This window comes from Chiloscyllium plagiosum, unplaced genomic scaffold (genome assembly GCF_037043375.1).
Source record: "Chiloscyllium plagiosum isolate Xiang-an unplaced genomic scaffold, Cpla_swu_hap1 HiC_scaffold_33, whole genome shotgun sequence".
Lineage (NCBI taxonomy): Eukaryota > Metazoa > Chordata > Chondrichthyes > Orectolobiformes > Hemiscylliidae > Chiloscyllium > Chiloscyllium plagiosum.
Genome location: NW_028270171.1, coordinates 9,759,520 through 9,780,110, shown reverse-complemented (window position 1 = coordinate 9,780,110; position 20,591 = coordinate 9,759,520). Strand labels below are relative to the sequence as shown.

At 45.2% G+C, this 20,591-nt stretch overlaps 1 protein-coding gene across 4 annotated transcripts in view; it reads right to left on the bottom strand.

Annotated features, from left to right (window-relative positions):
* Positions 1-20,591, bottom strand: part of shank1 (SH3 and multiple ankyrin repeat domains 1) — a 534,917-nt gene that overhangs the window by 34,624 nt on the left and 479,702 nt on the right. For all 4 annotated transcript variants that reach the window (XM_087978262.1, XM_087978261.1, XM_087978264.1 and 1 more), the window contains 2 exons: positions 17,002-17,058; positions 14,870-14,985 (listed from right to left, as the gene is read on the bottom strand). In XM_087978262.1, the coding sequence (XP_087834388.1) occupies positions 14,870-14,985; positions 17,002-17,058 (173 nt within the window). The remainder of the gene's footprint in view (positions 1-14,869; positions 14,986-17,001; positions 17,059-20,591) is intronic.

The window sequence follows — 20,591 nt, the reverse complement described above, 5'->3', positions numbered from 1 at the left end:
TTAAATTCCTGCCTAACTCTCTGTAATCTCCCTTCAGAATCTCAAACATTTCCCTTCCTATATTGTTGGTTCCAATGTGGACAATGACCTCCTGCTGGCCCCTCTCCCCCGTGAGAACATTCTGCACCCTCTCTGAGACATCCTCGATTCTGGCACCAGGGAAACAACACACCATTCTGCTTTTCCAGTGCTGGCCACAGAAACGTCTGTCTGTATCTCGGACTACAGAATCCCCTAACACAATTGATCTCTTGGAAGCCAACGTACCCTTCGTTGCATTAGAGCCGGTCTCAATACCAGAAACTTGGCTCTTGGTGCTACATTCCCCTGAGAATCCATCACCTCCTACATTTTCCAAAACAGCATATCTGTTTGAAATGGGGATAGCCACAGAAGACTTCTTCACTAACTGCCTGCCTCTCTTGCCTTTCCTGGAGTTAACCCAGCTATGTGACTGTATCTGTGACTTTTCCCCCTTTCCTTATAACTGCCAACCATCACATGCCTTGCTGTTGTAAATTCCTCATTGCCTCCAACTGTCTCTCCAACCAATCCTTTCGATCTGATAGGATTTGCAACCAACGACATTTATTGCAGATATAATCCTTAGTAACCCGTAAACTCTCCCTAAACTCTCACATCTGACAAGAGGAGCACATCACTCTACTAAATTATGGAAGAATGGGGCACATGTCAAGGTTAAGTCAGGAGAACATACACACACATGCACTCATTCACACATGAATACACACACATATACGCACATGCACACAATGTTATGAAGGTGTAGGGGTACTGTACCTTTAAGAGAGTTGAAAAGCTAGCAAGGACTTAGAGAAGCACAGAGAGTCCGGAACAAGGTAACAATGTAATTTTTGGTTGAAACAGATAGCAGTAGATGGGTTGCCATGAGACAAAAACAAATTCAAATTCAGCCAGTTTAAAATATGTCCAAGATACCAAACTCCAATTAAGTTTGAACATAGTATTTTGATAATATTAAAAACAATGAAATGAGCCGATGCTTTGGGGTATAAAACCGCAACATTTTTGAACAGTTGAGAGAGAACTACCAAAAGACCAACAGATGTAGACTGCTAGTTTAAGAGATCTCTGAGAGGTACCTGCCTGTGGAAGAAGTCTGCACAGCAGAACATTGAGGCTTACGTGGAGAGAGAATCTAGAGAGGAAACTCTGCAAAGCTGACTGGTTTTGAAACAGGATTATTTTTCTGTGAATGGTAATTTGGATTTTTTTATTGGACTGGAATTGTAGAGGGGGAGGTAAATGATGGGTTTAAGAGAAAGGGGTTGTAAATAGTTGTTAGTTAATATTCTCTGTAAGACTTTAAAAAAAATTGTTACTTTTTACTTTAAATAGTGACTTTTGGGATAGTACTTTGCTGCTTGAATTTTAACAGATAACAGCATGAGGTAAATCTTTTCTGGTTTAAATTAGCTGGGGGGGGGGGTGTTTACACACACACATACCCTCACACACATTGATATGTACACACATATACACTCGCACGTATACATGCACACAATCACATACACTTCTATAGACACTTGTATACACACATATGCACACACACGTAGATACACACATATACACATAGACATGCACACATACACATATTATATATATACGCACATGCACATACATGTGCGCACACTTACATACACATACATATATACACACATGCACACACACACAAGCGCACACACACTTACATATATCCATATACACACACACATATACACATGCACACAGTCGTACACACACATATACAACCACGCACACATTTAATCTGACACGCACACACATGCACAGCCAAACTCACACACAAAGACGTGTGCACTCACAAGTATTCAGAGACACACATACAAATACACATGCCATCCATTTCCCTGCACAAGCCTTCAGCTGAGCCTCTCCAAACTTTTCGCAGCTGAGCTGCTTGATCAGTATTAGTGCTTCCTTCCCTCAAATCTGTTCCACAGTACAGTCAGCAGGTGACTGTGCCTCATTAATCTGTCAGACAGTACAATCACCAGGTGAATGTGCCTCATTAATCTGTCAGACAGTACAGTCACCAGGTGAACGAGCCCCATTAATCTGTCAGACAGTACAGTCAGGTGAACAAGCCTCACTAATCTGTTAGACAGTACAGTCAGCAGGTGAACAAGCCTCATTTATCTGTAACACAGTACAGTCACCAGGTGAACGAGCCCCATTAATCTGTCAGACAGTACAGTCAACAGGTGAACGAGCCTCGTTAATCTGTTACTCAGTACAGTCAGAAGGTGAAGGAGCATCATTAATCTGTTACACAGTACAGTCAGCAAGTGAACGAGCCTCATTAATCTGTCAGACAGTACAGTCAGGTGAACAAGCCTCACTAATCTGTTAGACAGTACAGTCAGCAGGTGAACAAGCCTCATTTATCTGTAACACAGTACAGTCACCAGGTGAACGAGCCCCATTAATCTGTCAGACAGTACAGTCAGGTGAACAAGCCTCACTAATCTGTTAGACAGTACAGTCAGCAGGTGAACAAGCCTCATTTATCTGTAACACAGTACAGTCACCAGGTGAACGAGCCCCATTAATCTGTCAGACAGTACAGTCAACAGGTGAACGAGCCTCGTTAATCTGTTACTCAGTACAGTCAGAAGGTGAAGGAGCATCATTAATCTGTTACACAGTACAGTCAGCAAGTGAACGAGCCTCATTAATCTGTTAGACATTACTGTCAAGAGGTGAACGAGCCTCTTTTATCTGTTAGACAGCACAGTCAGCAGGTGAACGAGCCTCATTAATGTGTTACACAGTACAGTCAGCAGATGAACGCGCCTCATTAATCTGTTACAGAGTACAGTCAGCAGGAGAACGAGCCTCATTTATCTCATACACACTACAGGCAGCAGGTGAACGAGCCTCATTAATCTGTTACAGAGTACAGTCAACAAGTGAACGAGCCTAATTAATCTGTTAGACAGTACAGTCAGCATGTGAACGAGCCTCATTAATCTGTCAGACAGTACAGTCAGCAGGTGAACAAGCCTCATTATTCTGTTACACAGTACAGTCAGCAGGTGAACGAGCCTCATTAATCTGTGACACAGTACAGTCAGCAGGTGAACGAGCCTCATTAATCTGTCAGACAGTACTGTCAGCAGGTGAACAAGCCTCATTATTCTGTTACACAGTACAGTCAGCAGGTGAACGAGCCTCATTAATCTGTGACACAGTACAGTCAGCAGGTGAACGAGCCTCATTAACCTGTTACACAGTACAGTCAGCAAGTGAACGAGCCGCATTAATCTGTTAGACAGTACAGTCAGCAGGTGAACGAGCCTCATTAATCTGATACACAGTACAGTCAGTAGGTGAATGAGCCTCATTAACCTGTTACACAGTACAGTCAGCTTCATTAATCTGTTAGACAGCAGAGTCAAGAGGTGAACACGCCTTTTTTAAATGTTATACAGTACAGTCAGCAGGAGAACAAGCCTCATTTATCTGATACACAGTACAGTCAGGTGAATAAGCCTCATTAATCTGTTGGACAGTACAGTGAGCAGGTGAATGAGTCTCATTTATCTGTTACACAGTACAGTCAGCAGATGAATGCGCCTCATTAATATGTTAGACAGTAAAGTCAGCAGGTGAACGAACCTCATTAACCTGTTACATAGTACAGTCAGCAGATGAACGAGCCTCATTAATATGTTACACAGAAAAGTCAGCGGATGAACGCGCCTCATTAATACGTTAGACTGTACAGTCAGCATGTGAATGAGCCTCATTTATATGTTACACAGTACAGTTAGCAGGTGAGCGAGCCTCATTAATATGTTAGACTGTACAGTCAGCAGGTGAACAAGTCTCATTAATCTGTTACACAGTACAGTCAGCATGTGAACGAGCCTCATTAATATGTTACACAGTACAGTCAGCATGTGAACGAGCCTCATTAATATGTTACACAGTACAGTCAGCAGGTGAACAAGTCTCATTTATATGATCGACAGTACAGTCAGGAGGTGAACAAGCCTCATATACTGTTACACACTACAGTCAGCTGGTGAATGAGCCTAATTAATCTGTTACACAGTACAGTCAGCAGATGAATGCACCTCATTAATCTGTTAGACAGCACAGTCAGCAGATGAACGAGCCTCATTAATTTGGTATTTGTTCCAGTCAGGAGGTGAACGAGCCTCATTAATATGTTAGACTGTATAGTCAGCAGGTGAACGAGCCTCATTTATCTGTTACACAGTACAGTCAGCAGGTGAACGACCCTCATTTATATGTTAGACTGTATAGTCAGCAGGTGAACGAGCCTCATTTATCTGATGGACTGTACAGTCAGCATGAGAACAAGCCACATTAATCTGTTACACAGTACAGTCAGCAGGTGAGTGAGCCTCATTTATCTGTTACATAGTACAGTCAGCAGGTGAACGAGCCTCATTTATATGTTAGACAGTACAGTCAGGAGGAGAACAAGCCTTATATACTGTCACACACTACAGTCAGCTGGTGAATGAGCCTCATTAATCTCTTACACAGTACAGGGAGCAGGTGAACGAGCCTCATTAATCTGTTACACAGTACAGACAGCAGGTGAATGAGCCTCATTAACCTGTTAGACAGTACATTCAGCAGGTGAACGATCCTCATTAACCTGTTAGACAGCATTGTCAGCAGTTGAATGAGCCTCATTAATCTGTTACACAGTACAGTCAGCATGTGAGCGAGCCTCATTAATCTGTTACACAGTACAGTCAGCAAGTGAACGAGCCTCATTAATCTGTTACACAGTACAGTCAGGAGGTGAATGTGCCTCATTAATGTGATAGACAGTACAGTCAGCAGGTGAATGAGCCTCATTAATCTGTTAGACAGTACAGTCAGCAGGTGAATGAGCCCCATTAATCTGTTAGACAGTACAGTCAGCAGGTGAATGAGCCCCATTAATCTGTTAGACAGTACAGTCAGCAGGTGAATGAGCCCCATTAATCTGTTAGACAGTACAGTCAGCAGGTGAATGAGCCACATTAATCTGTTAGACAGTACAGTCAGCAGGTGAACGAGCCTCATTATTGTGTTATTTGGTACAGTCAGCAGGTGAACGAGAGTCATTAATCTGTAAGACAGTACAGTCAGCAGGTGGACGAGCCTCGTTTATCGGTTACACAGTATAGTCAGCAGGTGAACGAGCCTCATTTATATGTTAGACAGTACAGTCAGGAGGTGAATGACCCTCATTAATCTGTTACACAGTACATTCAGCTGGTGAACGAGCCTCATTAACCTGTTACACAGTACAGTTAGCAAGTGAACAAGCCTCATTAACCTGTTACACAGTACAGTCAGCATGTGAGCGAGGCTCATTAATCTGTTACACAGTACAGTCAGCAGGTGAACGTGCCTCATTAAACTGTTATACAGTAGTCAGCAGGTGAACGAGTCTCATTAATGTGTTATTTGATACAGTCAGCAGGTGAACAAGCCTCATATACCTGTTACACACTACAGTCAGCTGGTGAATGAGCCTCATTAATCCGTTACACAGTACAGTCAGCAGGTGAATGAGCCCCATTAATCTGTTAGACAGTACAGTCAGCAGGTGAACAAGCCTCATTATTGTGTTATTTGGTACAGTCAGCAGGTGTACGAGAGTCATTAGTCTGTAAGACAGTACAGTCAGCAGGTGGACGAGCCTCGTTTATCGGTTACACAGCACAGTCAGCAGGTGAACGCGCTTCATTAAAATGTTAGACAGTATAGTCAGCAGGTGAACGAGCCTCAGTTACCTGTTACACAGTACAGTCAGCAAATGAACAAGCCTCATTAATCTGTTAGAGAGTACAGTCAGCAGGTGAACGATCCTCATTAATCTGTTAGACAGTACAGTCAGAATGTGAACAAGCCTCATTAATCTGTTAGACAGTACAGTCAACTGGTGAGCAAGCCTCATTTGTCTGTTAGACAGTACAGACAGCAGGTGACCGAGACTCATTAATATGAGTAGTCAGAACATGAAAGAGCCTCATTAATCTGTTAGACAGCACAGTCAGCAGGTGAATGAGCCTCATTAATCTGTTTCAAACTACAGTCAGCAAGTGAATGAACCTCATTAACCTGTTACAAAATACAGTCAGGAGAACCAGCCTCATTAATCTGTTAGACAGTGCAGTCAGAACGAGAACGAACCTCATTAATATGTTAGACAGTACAGTCAGCAAGTGAACGAGCCTCATTAGGCTGTTACACAGTACAGTCAGCAGGTGAACAAGCCTCATTAATGTGTTATTTGGTACAGTCAGCAGGTGAACGAGCCTCATTAATGCATTACACATTACAATCAGCAAGTGAACGAGCCTCATTAGACTATTACACAGTACAGTCAGCAGGTGAATGACCCTCATTAATCTGTTACTCAGTACAGGCAGCATGTGAATGTCCCTCATTAATCTGTTACACAGTACAGGCAGCAGGTGAATGTCCCTCATTAATCTGTTACGCAGTACAGTCAACAAGTGAACGAGCCTCTTTTGTCTGTTAGACAGTACAGTCAGGAGGTGAATGACCCTCATTAATCTGTTACACTGTACCGTCAGGAGGTGAATGAGCCTAACTATTCTGTTAGACAGTACAGTCAGCAGGTGAGCGAGCCTCATTAATCTGTTACACAGTGCAGTCAGCAGGTGAATGAGCCTCATTAATCTGTTATACAGTACAGTCAGCGAGTGAACAAGCCTCATTAATCTGTTACACAGTGCAGTCAGCAGGTGAATGAGCCTCATTAATCTGTTAGACAGTACAGTCAGCAAGTGAACGAGCCTCATTAATCTGTTGGACAGTACAGTCAGCAGGTGAACGTGCCTCTTTTGTCTGTTAGACAGTACAGTCAGGAGGTGAATGACCCTTATTAATCTGTTACAGTGTACCATCAGGAGTTGAATGAGCCTAACTATTCTGTTAGACAGTACAGTTAGCAGGTCAGTGAGCCTTATTAATCTATTACACAGTACAGTCAGCAGGTGAATGAGCCTCATTTATATGTTAGACAGTACAGTCAGCAGGTGAGCGAGCCTCATTAATCTGTTACACAGTACAGTCAGGAGGTGAATGAGCCTCATTAAACTGTTATACAGTACAGTCAGCAGGTGAACGTGCCTCATTAAACTGTTATACAGTACAATCAGCAGGTGAACAAGCCTCATTAATGTGTTATTTGATACAGTCAGCAGGTGAACAAGCCTCATATACCTGTTACACACTACTTTCAGCTGGTGAATGACCCTCATTAATCCGTTACACAGTACAGTCTGGAGCTGAATGAGCCCCATTAATGTGTTAGACAGTATAGTCAGCAGATGAACTAGCCTCATTATTGTGTTATTTGGTACAGTAAGTAGGTGAACGAGAGTCATTAGTCTGTAAGACAGTACAGTCAGCAGGTGGACGAGCCTCGTTTATCGGTTACACAGCACAGTCAGCAGGTGAACGCGCTTTATTAAAATGTTAGACAGTATAGTCAGCAGGTGAACGAGCCTCAGTTACCTGTTACACAGTACAGTCAGCAAATGAACAAGCCTCATTAATCTGTTAGAGAGTACAGTCAGCAGGTGAACGATCCTCATTAATCTGTTAGACAGTACAGTTAGAACGTGAACAAGCCTCATTAATCTGTTAGACAGTACAGTCAACTGGTGAGCAAGCCTCATTTGTCTGTTAGACAGTACAGTCAGCAGGTGTCCGAGACTCATTAATATGTTAGAAAGAGTAGTCAGAACAAGAAAGAGCCTCATTAATCTGTTATACAGCACAGTCAGCAGGTGAATGAGCCTCATTAATCTGTTTCAAAGTACAGTCAGCAAGTGAACGAACCTCATTAACCTGTTACAAAATGCAGTCAGGAGAACCAGCCTCATTAATCTGTTAGACAGTGCAGTTAGAACAAGCACGAACCTCATTAATATGTTAGACAGCACAGTCAGCAAGTGAACGAGCCTCATTAACCTGTTAGACAGTACAGTCAGCAGGTGAACAAGCCTCATTAATGTGTTATTTGGTACAGTCAGCAGGTGAACGAGCCTCATTAATGCATTACACAGTACAATCAGCAAGTGATCGAGCCTCATTAGGCTATTACACAGTACAGTCAGCAGGTGAACGAGCCTCATTAATCTGTTACACAGTACAGGCAGCAGGTGAATGACCCTCATTAATCTGTTACACAGTACAGTCAACAAGTGAACGAGCCTCTGTTGTCTGTTAGACAGTACAGTCAGGAGGTGAATGACTCTCATTAATCTGTTACACTGTACCATCAGGAGTTGAATGAGCCTAACTATTCTGTTAGACAGTACAGTCAGCAGGTCAGTGAGCCGCATTAATCTATTACACAGTACAGTCAGCAGGTGAACGAGCCTCATTTATATGTTAGACAGTACAGTCAGGAGGTGAATGACCCTCATTAATCTGTTACACTGTACCGTCAGGAGGTGAATGAGCCTCATTATTCTGTTACACAGTACAGTCAGCAGGTGAGCGAGCCTCATTAATCTGTTACACGGTACAGTCAGCATGTGAACGAGCCTCATTAATCTGTTAGACAGTACAGTCTGGAGGTGAATGACCCTCATTAATCTGTTACACTGTACCGTCAGGAGGTGAATGAGCCTCATTATTCTGTTAGACAGTACAGTCAGCAGGTGAGCGAGCCTCATTAATCTGTTACACAGTGCAGTCAGCAGGTGAATGAGCCTCATTAATCTGTTATACAGTACAGTCAGCAAGTGAACGAGCCTCATTAATCTGTTACACTGTACCGTCAGGAGGTGAATGAGCCTCATTATTCTGTTAGACAGTACAGTCAGCAAGTGAACGAGCCTCATTAATCTGTTACACAGTGCAGTCAGCAGGTGAATGAGCATCATTAATCTGTTACACAGTACAGTCAGCAGGTGAATGAGCCTCATTAATCTGTTACACAGTACAGTCAGGAGATGAATGAGCATCATTAATCTGTTACTCAGGACCGTCAGGAGATGAACGAGCATCATTAATCTGTTACACAGTCCAGTCAGAAGGTGAACGAGCCTCATTAATCCGTTACACAGTACAGTCAGAAGGTGAACGAGCACCATTAATCTGTTACTCAGGACCGTCAGGAGATGAACGAGCATCATTAATCTGTTACACAGTCCAGTCAGAAGTTGAACGAGCCTCATTAATCCGTTACACAGTACAGTCAGAAAGTGAACGAGCACCATTAATCTGTTACACAGTACAGTCAGAAGGTGAACGAGCCTCATTAATCTGTTACACAGTACAGTCAGAAGGTGAATGAGCCTCATTAATCTGTTATTCAGGACTGTCAGGAGGTGAACGAATCTCATTAATCTGTTACATAGCACAGTCAGCTGGTGAACGAGCCTCATTAATCTGTTAGACAGTACAGTCAGAAGGTGAATGAGCCTCATTAACCTGTTAGACAGTATAGTCTGCATGTGAACGAGCCTCATTATTCTGTTACACTGTACAGTCAGGAGGTGAATGAGCCTCATTAATCTGTTACACGGTACAGTCAGCAGGTGAGCGAGCCTCATTAATCTGTTAGACAGTACAGTCAGCAGGTGAACGAGCCTCATTAATCTGTTACACAGTACAGTCAGGAGGTGAATAACCCTCATTAGTCTGTTACACTGTACCATCAGGAGGTGAATGAGCCTCACTATTGTTAGACAGTACAGTCAGCAGGTGAGCGAGCCTCAATAATCTACTACACAGTACAGTCAGGAGGTGAACGAGCCTCATTTATATGTTAGACAGTACAGTCAGCAGGTGAGCGAGCCTCATTAATCTGTTACACAGTACAGTCAGAAGGTGAACGAGCCTCATTAATCGGTCAGACAGTACAGTCAGAAGGTGAATGAGCCTCATTAATCTGTTACACAGTCCAGTCAGCAGGCGAAAGGGCCTCATTAATTTGTTAGACAATACAGTCAGCAGGTGAATGAGCCTCATTATTCTGTTACACAGTACAGTCAGGATGTGAATGAGCCTCATTAATCTGTTACACGGTACAGTTAGCGGGTCAATGAGCCTCATTAATCTGTCAGACAGTACAGCCTGCAGGTGTGTGAGCCTCATTAATCTGTTAGACAGTACAGTCAGCAAGTGAACAAGCCTCTTTAATCTGTTACGCAGTCCAGTCAACAAGTGAACGAGCCTCTTTTGTCTGTTAGACAGTACAGTCAGGAGGTGAATGACCCTTATTAATCTGTTACACTATACCGTCAGCAGGTGAATGAGCCTCACTATTCTGTTAGACAGTACAGACAGCAGGTGAGCGAGCCTCATTTATCTGTTACACAGTGCAGTCACCAGGTAAATGAGCCTCATTAATCTGTTAGACAGTACAGTCAGCGAGTGAACGAGCCTCATTAATCTGTTGGACAGTACAGTCAGCAGGTGAACGTGCCTCTTTTGTCTGTTAGACAGTACAGTCAGGAGGTGAATGACCCTTATTAATCTGTTACACTGTACAGTCAGCAGGTGAACGAGCCTCATTAATCTTTTACACAATACAGTCAGGAGGTGAATGGCCTCATTAATCTGTTACACAGTACAGTCAGAAGGTGAACAAGCACCATTAATCTGTTACACAGTACCGTCAGAAGGTGAACGAGCATCATTAATCTGTTACACAGTACAGTCAGAAGGTGAACGAGCCTCATTAATCTGTTACACAGTACAGTCAGGAGGTCAATGAGCCTCATTAATCTGTTACACAGTACAGTCAGCAGGTGAAAAGGCCTCATTAATTTGTTAGACAGTACAGTCAGCAGGTGAACGAGCCTCATTATTCTGTTACACAGTACAGTCAGGATGTGAATGAGCCTCATTAATCTGTTACACTGTACCGTCAGGAGGTGAATGAGCCTCACTATTCTGTTAGACAGTACAGTCAGCAGGTGAGCGAGCCTCATTAATCTGTTACACAGTGCAGTCAGCAGGTGAATGAGCCTCATTAATCTGTTATACAGTACAGTCAGCGAGTGAACGAGCCTCATTAATCTGTTACTCAGTACAGTCAGCAGGTGAACGAGCCTCATTAATCTGTTATACAGTACAGTCAGCAGGTGAACGAGCCTCATTATTCTGTTACACAGTACAGTCAGGATGTGAATGAGCCTCATTAATCTGTTACACTGTACCGTCAGGAGGTGAATGAGCCTCACTATTCTGTTAGACAGTACAGTCAGCAGGTGAGCGAGCCTCATTAATCTGTTACACAGTGCAGTCAGCAGGTGAATGAGCCTCATTAATCTGTTACGCAGTACAGTCAGCAGATGAACGTGCCTCTTTTGTCTGTTAGACAGTACAGTCAGGAGGTGAATGACCCTTATTAATCTGTTACACTGTACCATCAGGAGGTGAATGAGCCTAACTATTCTGTTAGACAGTACAGTCATCAGGTCAGTGAGCCTCATTAATCTATTACACAGTACAGTCAGCAGGTGAACGAGCCTCATTCATCTTTTACACAATACAGTCAGGAGGCGAATGAGCACCATTAATCTGTTACACAGTACAGTCAGAAGGTGAACGAGCCTGATTAATCTGTTACACAGTCCAGTCAGAAGGTGAATGAGCCTCATTAATCTGTTACTCAGGACCGTCAGGAGATGAACGAGCCTCATTAATCCGTTACACAGTCCAGTCAAAAGGTGAACGTGCACCATTACTCTGTTACTCAGGAACGTCAGGAGATGAACGAGCATCATTAATCTGTTACACATTCCAGTCAGAAGGTGAACGAGCCTCATTAATCCGTTACACAGTACTGTCTGAAGGTGAACGAGCCTCATTAATCTGTTACTCAGGACCGTCAGGAGGTGAACGAGTCTCATTAATCTGTTACATAGTACAGTCAGCTGGTGAATGAGCCTCATTAATCTGTTAGACAGTACAGTCAGAAGGTGAATGAGCCTCATTAATCTTTTACACAGTACAGTCAGCAGGTTAACGAGCATCATTAATCTGTTACACAGTACAGTCAGCGGGTGAACGAGTCTCATTATTCTGTTATACAGTAGTCAGGAGGTGAATGAGCATCATTAATCTGTTACACAGTACAGTCAGAAGGTGAATGAGCCTCATTATTCTGTTACACAGTACCGTCAGCAGGTGAACGAGCCTCATTAATCCGTTACACAGTACAGTCAGCAGGTGAACGAGCCTCATTAATCTGTTACACGGTACAGGCAGCAGGTGAATGACCCTCATTAATCTGTTACGCAGTACAGTCAACAAGTGAACGAGCCTCTGTTGTCTGTTAGACAGTACAGTCAGGAGGTGAATGACTCTCATTAATCTGTTACACTGTACCATCAGGAGTTGAATGAGCCTAACTATTCTGTTAGACAGTACAGTCAGAAGGAGAACGAGCTTCATTAATCCGTTACACAGTACAGTCAAAAGGTGAATGAGCCTCATTAATCCGTTACACAGTACAGTCAAAAGGTGAATGAGCCTCATTAATCCGTTACACAGTACAGTCAAAAGGTGAATGAGCCTCATTAATCCGTTACACAGTACAGTCAAAAGGTGAATGAGCCTCATTAATCCGTTACACAGTACAGTCAGCAGGTGAACGAGCCTCATTAATCCGTTACACAGTACAGTCAGCAGGTGAACGAGCATCATTAATCTGTTACACAGTACAGTCAGCGGGTGAACGAGTCTCATTATTCTGTTACACAGTAGTCAGGTGGTGAATGAGCATCATTAATCTGTTACACAGTACAGTCAGCATGTGAACGAGCCTCATTAATCTGTTAGACAGTACAGTCAGGAGGTGAATGACCCTCATTAATCTGTTACACTGTGCCGTCAGAAGGTGAATGAGCCTCACTACTGTTAGACAGTACAGTCAGCAGGCGAATGAGCCTCATTAATCTGTTACACGGTACAGTCAGCATGTGAACGAGCCTCATTAATCTGTTAGACAGTACAGTCAGGAGGTGAATGACCCTCATTAATCTGTTACACTGTGCCGTCAGAAGGTGAATGAGCCTCACTACTGTTAGACAGTACAGTCAGCAGGTGAGCGAGCCTCATTAATCTACTACACAGTACAGTCAGCAGGGGAACGAGCCTCATTTATATGTTAGACAGTACAGTCAGAAGGTGAACGAGCCTCACTATTCTGTTAGACAGTACAGTCAGCAGGTGAGCGAGCCTCATTAATCTGTTGGACAGTACAGACAGAATGTGAGTGAGCCTCATTAATCTGTAACACAGTACAGTCAGAAGGTGAACGAGCCTCACTATTCTGTTAGACAGTACAGTCAGCAGGTGAAAAGGCCTCATTAATTTGTTAGACAGTACAGTCAGCAGGTGAATGAGCCTCATTAACCTGTTAGACAGTACAGTCAGCATGTGAGCGAGCCTCATTAATCTGTTACTCAGTACAGTCAGAAGGTGAACGAGCCTCATTAATCTGTTAGACAGTGCAGTCAGCAGGTGAATGAGCCTCATTAATCTGTTAGACAGTACAGTCAGCAGGTGAACGAGCCTCATTAATCTGTTAGACAGTACAGTCAGCATGTGAGCGAGCCTCCTTAATCTGTTACTCAGTACAGTCAGCAGGTGAACGAGCCTCATTAATCTGTTAGACAGTACAGTCAGAAGGTGAACGAGCCTCATTAATCTGTTAGACAGTACAGTCAGCATGTGAGCGAGCCTCATTAATCTGTTACTCAGTACAGTCAGAAGGTGAACGAGCCTCATTAATCTGTTAGACAGTAGTCAGCAGGTGAACGAGCCTCAATAATCTGTTAGCCAGTACAGTCAGCATGTGAGCAAGCCTCATTAATCTGTTACTCAGTACAGTCAGCAGGTGAACGAGCCTCATTAATCTGTTAGACAGTACAGTCAGAAGGTGAACGAGCCTCATTAATCTGTTAGACAGTACAGTCAGCAGGTGAACGAGCCTCATTAATCTGTTAGACAGTACAGTCAGCATGTGAGCGAGCCTCATTAATCTGTTACTCAGTACAGTCAGAAGGTGAACGAGCCTCATTAATCTGTTAGACAGTGCAGTCAGCAGGTGAACGAGCCTCATTGACCTGTTAGACTGTACAGTCAGCAGGTGTACGAACCTCACTCCAATTTAACTGCAGCTCCTTGACACATTTCCCCACACCCTTCTCCATATTAAATGAACCTTCACATAACCGTATTTCAAACAAATGTTGCATGTGGCTTGAAATTCTCAGCTTATGGACAGATTGAAATGATCACTTTCTGACCCATCGAGAAATTAGTTTCTCCTTAATTACCCCACAATGCTGAGAGAGCACAGAACGAATCAACCCTGGACAGGATCAGAGCAAGAGAGAGGGAAGGAAGGAAGCTGGGACGGAAGGACAGGGGGTGTCGGGAATGAGAATAGAAGGGGGAGTGAGAGAGACTGGGAGAAAGAGAGGGAGAGAGTGAGAGAAGGAAGGAAGCAAGATGGGTGAGAGGTGGGAATGAGAACAGATGAGAGGGGGGAGGGAAGAAAGGAAGGTGATAGGGAAGAAGAAAGAGAGAGAGGGAATGGGTAAAAGAAAGAAGGACACAGCAGTGTGAGAGAGGTGTGATGATAGAGACAAAGGTGTGAGAGGCAGCAAGGGGGTGGAGTGAGAGAAAGGGGCAAGGAGTGAAAGTTGGAAACAGAGAGCCCTGGGAAAGTGAGAGGGTTAGCCCCAGTCCCCCTAAGGCTACCTGGCCCCCCTCTCTCTCCCTGCTGGGCCCTGCTTCATTCAAGGTTGCAGTAGAGTCGTGACAGGCTTACCTCAGCGCTGTAGAAGGTTCGTGCTGTAGTGCGTGGTTTCGGTACATTAGCCTGACCGCCGGCACTCTCGTTCGCAATAGACTGCTGGGCTGCTGCCAAAATCTCATCCAATCTGTCTGCGGGGACAACAGGAAGCTCAGTGAGGTCAGGGGTCAGTATGCTGAGGGGAGCAAGTGGTCGGGGTCAGTATCTCAGGGGAACGAGAGGTCGGGGTCAGTACCCTGGGAGAGCGAGAGGTCAGGGGCCAGCACCCCGGAGGAGAAAGTGGTCAGGGGTCAATAAACTCTCAGACACTCCCCCCCTCACTCCCTCACCATTCCCCCTCACGCTGAGACACTCCCCCTCACCATTCTCCCTCATGCTCAGACACTCCCCCTCACTCCCTCACCACCCCCACCATGCTCAGACACTCCGCTTCACTATCCTCCTCATTCCCCCACTATCCCCCTCACGCTCAGACACTCCCCCTCACTATCCCCTCACTATCCCCTTCTCTCCCTAACACTCAGACACTCCCCCTCACTATCCCCTCACTATCCCCTTCTCTCCCTAACACTCAGACACTACCCCCTCACTCCCTCACTATCACCTTCACACTCAGACACTCCCCCTCACTATCCCCCTCTCTCCCTAATGCTCAGACATTACTCCCTCACTCCCCCTCAGACAGGCAGACACAGCCTGCCCCCCCACCCCACAGGCTGACAAACTGAAGTTTGTCCCTCCACAATCTGCTGAGTGGAAATGCCTCACCTGGAATTAGAGACCCCTCCCAGAGTGTTGGACAGTAACCCTCCTTCTGACTGGTGTTATAGCCAACGTCCCAAGTTCCCCACAAATCACACCTTCGACATGAAACTGAGCTGGTTTCAGTGAGCCAACACATCCTTCGATGGAATAATTTGAAAAGATAAAATGGACCTTCTTGAATTTTACATCACAGGAGACCATTCAGCCCATCCAGACTGTCAAAGAGCCTTCAAATCTACCCCGCTTGCTTGCTTTTTCCCTGTCGTGCTGCTAACTTTACCTTCTCAAGTATTTATCTGACTGTCTTCTGCAAGTTCCAGTTGAATCTGCTTCCAATGCCCTTTTCAGGTCGCACACTCCAGATTGCAATAACTTGCTGTATTAATAAAATTCTCCACATTTCCCATCGCCCACACACTCGTCGTAGATTTCTACCTCTTTGATTCCTGACCTTTCTGTTGGTAGATACAGTTTTGAATTTAAAATGCCTCTATTCAATCTCCCTTTAACCATCCTGGCACTAAGACCAGTGCGTGTGTGCTCTTCATGTTTTGGAAGTTCCTCATCTCTGCTTCTATTCTAGCAAACCTCCCCAGTGCCCTTGGACATCCTTCCAAACCTGTGACACCGACAGCAGCCTCGTAACTCATCCTGATGGCCAAACATGCTGCAGCCTTCCTTCTGAAAGCAAAACATTCCAGAAACCTTACTGGAAAAGAAGAGGAGCATATTGCTTAAACTTGCACCCATCAGGACACGTGCAAGAGTGCCAAAGTTCAGAAGTTCGCAGCAATTCTCTCTACGGGAGAAAGGGGCACCAATTGGTTGGCAAGTCAGCTCTGAGTGGCTGAGGTGTTGCCACGGAGAATGCAATGAGGAATTATAGGCTCCCGATGCTTTGGGTTATTCAAGAAAGGTGCAAGGCTTGACTATATTCCTTTTGTTTGCAGAGAACGGGTTTCTGTAAATGAATGTGCATCACTTCTGCTGAGCGGAAATGAGCCACATTGCAAGCTCAACGGATTATCTTCTGCTGAAGCTAAATCTTGGACAATCAGAATTGACTTGTGAATCAGTCAGCACCCTCTCTACCCGTGAGATTTATTGCTGCATTCCTTTGAAGTTTGGCATTCTTGCATGGGTCCTGATGTGAGGGGATTCAGCAAAACCCTCTCTGTTCAGTAAGGTTCAAATCCCAGACGTGCAGAGCCACAAGTCTGCCCGTAATGTATTTAGCAACGGTCCATTTTCGGATCTGCTCTGCATTTCCTGATTTGAGTATTAAAGACTTACTCCCCGCGGAAACACAATTTCGACACTGTCTGTTGAATACCCCCCAGTATTTAGGGTGCGTTTTTTTTAAGGTAGCATTGGCTATTTACTTAATGCCATTTGATAAACTTTTCGCCTCTTCTCGGTAGACTGCTGGGACTCGTAATCTGAAAGACACAAAGCGACAGGTTGACAGAAGGTTAGAGGTTAGAGGTCAGGTAGCCCAGCGTGTTCGAGAGGTCTACGCTCTCTTCTTTAGAGGGTCATCCCAGAGGCCTCTCTGTGGAGTGAACCAGCGAAGATGTGAGGTGTGACCCAATTTTCAAAGGAGGGGAATGCTTTCCGTCAGCCAAATAGTGGCGGAGCTGGGGAAGATTTTAACCTGGACTCAGGTAATCCAGATCCCCATGCTCTTTACCTGTTGCAGTTTTCCTCGCTAAATTACAAAGGGTAACAGGAAGGAAGCACATCATGATGGGCCCTTCCACACCCAACAAGTCCGGATTGGGACTCAAACCCAGAGCACCTGGCCCTAAGGTAGGGACACTACCACCGTGCCACGCACTGACATTCTGGGTCTAATCCTACTCTGGCTGCTGGTGAACTTTAATAGCTCTAGAGTATAAAGTTTGCAGATGGTACAGGTGGTGGAGAAACCAAATGGTGTCTATGGCCAGAGGTTTCGAGTCCAGCAGCAGCATTGCCAGCTGCAATCATACAAGGCCTTGCTCAGACCAGCCCTGGAGTACAGTGTACAGTTTACTCTCTCCTTATTGGATGAATGAAGTTCTGGCAATGGAGGGAATGCAATGAAGATTGACCAGACTGATTCCTGGGATGGCAGGACCGATGGATGAAGAAACACAGGGTCACTTAGTGCTAGATTCTTCGGAGTTCAGAAGAATAAGGAGTGGGTCCCATAGAAATTCTAACAGGGCTAGACAGGGAAGGGTGTTCCCCATGACCAGGGAGTCCAGAACTAGAGCTCACAGTCTAAGGTTAGAGGGGAGGCCATTTCAGACTGTGATGAGGAGAGATTTCTTCATCCAGGGAGCCTGTGGAATTCTCTGCTACAGACAGCGGTTGAGGCCAGAGCATCAAATGCTTTCAAGGAGGAGTTTGATTTTAGTTCTTAGGGCTAAAGGGACCAAAGGAGATGGAGTGGGTGAAAACAGGGATAATCAGCTCCGGTCATATTGAGTGGTGGAGCAGGCTTGATGTGGTAGACTCTTAACCCTTCTCCAAAATAGCCCAAGAAAACCACTGGTTCAAGTGGAATTGGGGATAGCAACCAAATGGCAGGTAATGCCCACATCCCGTGAAAGAATAAAGAGAAAGATAATGATGATTGCACTTGAAGGGTACTCAGGTCAGGGAAACCAATTTCATTCCTGAAGAAGGGCCTGTGCCCGAAACGTCGAATCTCCTGTTCCCTGGATGCTGCCTGACCTGCTGTGCTGTTCCAGCAATAAAGTTTCAACTTTGATCTCCAGCATCTGCAGACCTCACTTTCTCCTCAAACCAAATTTAACCCCCATCTCCATTGCTGAAAACAGAAAAGTCTAATAATGTCTTCCAAACAGAATGTATTCATTCAATGGGTATTGTTGACTGGGCTGGCATTTAATGTCCTTCTCCGAGTGCCCTGGAGGAGGCACTGGTGAGCTGCTTGCTTGAGGAATCCTTGCAGTGTGGTTAGTGACGGAAAGGAGATCTGTTTCCGAGTCAGGACGGTGAGGGGATCCTGCAGGGGTGGTGGTGACCCCATGTACAGAGGAAACTCGATTATCCGGCATTCAATTATCTAAATATCGGATTATCCAGGAAGATCGCAAGGTCCCGATGTTCGGCCAAACTGTGTTATATGGCGTTTGATTATCCCGTGTCCTTTGGGTAATTGAGGCTCCTCTGTATCGGCTACCTTTGCTCTTCTGGATGGTAGAGGTCGTGGGTCTGGAAGCTGCTGTCTCAATGAAGGCACTGAGGTAACCCAGTGTCCTGCTTTCCAGATCCCAGGGAAGAGGCTACAGTCTGGATCTCCGACTCAGCAGGAATCCTATTAATTACCACGCTGACTGGGGAGAAAAGCAGTGATGGAGAAATGGAAACTTGGCCCCTTCAGTTTGGCCTGCCCACAACAATCTGTCTGATATGAAGTACAGAATGGCGGATGCTGGAGATATGAAACACACCAAAGCAGAACGTGCTGGAGAAACTCAGCAGGTCTGGCAGCATCTGCTTCCTTAAAAAAAAGTCATTTGTGGGATGTGGGCACAGCTGCCCGTCCCTAGTTGCCCCCCGAGAAGGTGGGGGTGAGCTGCCTTCTTGAATCCCTGCAGTCCACCTGCTGTAGGTTGATCCATAATGCCCTTAGGGAGGGAATTCCAGGACTTTGACCCAGCGACAGTGAAGGAACGGTGATATACTTCCAAGTCAGGACAGTGAGTGACTTGGAGGGGCACCTGCAGGGGGTGGTGTTCCCATGTATCTGCTGTCTTTGTCATTCTGGATGGTGGAGATTGTGGGTTTGAAAGGTGCTAAGGATTCACCAAAGAGACGACAGATAATGTTCCAGTGACTAGTGCTGAAGAAGGGTTACTGGACTCAAAGCATTAACACCGTTTCTTCTCTGTCCACCTGTGCTACTAGACCTGCTGATTTTCACCAGCACTTTCTGCATTTCCTTGTTAAAAATCTGCCTAACTTTGGTTATATTCAATGACCCAACCTCTGCTGTCTCTGTAGAAGAGAATTCTGAATCATTCACCACGTTCTTAGTGAAAAAGAGTACTCTTCACCTCTGCCTGAACTGAGTGAGGTTTTGTGCTGGAGCGGTGTCCCCTAGTTTTAGAAATCTCTCATCAGGGGAAACACACTCTCAACGTCCACCCTGTCAATTTCCCTCAGTATCTCATACTTTTCGTTAAGATCTCCTTTCAGTCGGTGAAACTCCGATGAGGAAACCTACTTGGTCTTTGCTTGGAAGATAAATCCTCTCATTCCATCCAAAAATCAACACCCTACAATTGCAGGAAGAGCATTCAGTTCATACCAAGCCTCCAAAGAGCATCCCACCCTTACCCTATAAGTCCCATGGCCAATCCACTTAGCCTGCATATCCCTGGACACTGTGGGCAATTTAGCATGATCAATCCACCCTAACCTGCACAACAGTGGCACGGTGGCTCAGTGGTTAGCACTACAGCCTCACAGCACCAGGGACTTGGGTTCGATTCCAGCCTCGGGCGACTGTCTGTGTGGAGTTTGCACATTCTCCCCGTGTCTGCGTGGGCTTCCTCCGGGTGCTCCGGTTTCCTCCCACAGTCCAAAGATGTGCAGGTCAGGTGGATTGGCCATGCTAAATTGCCCACAGTGTTAGGTGCATTAGGCAAAGGGGGGTGGGTTGCTCTTTGGAGGGTCGGTGTAGACTTGTTGGGCCGAAGGGCCTGTTTCCACATTGTAGGGAATCTAATCTTTGGATTGTGGACGCAGACACTGGGAGAATGTACAAACTCCACACAGACAGACGCCCGAGGCTGGAATTGAACCTGGGTCCCTGGTACCATGAGGCAGTAGTGCTAACCACTGAGCCACCATGCTGCTCAGATCCTTGTAAAATCACATGACTAGGGAATCCTGCTACAGTCCTCCAGACCTGAGGCCTGTCCAGTCCTAGTCTGGTCTCGCTGTTTCAATGAAC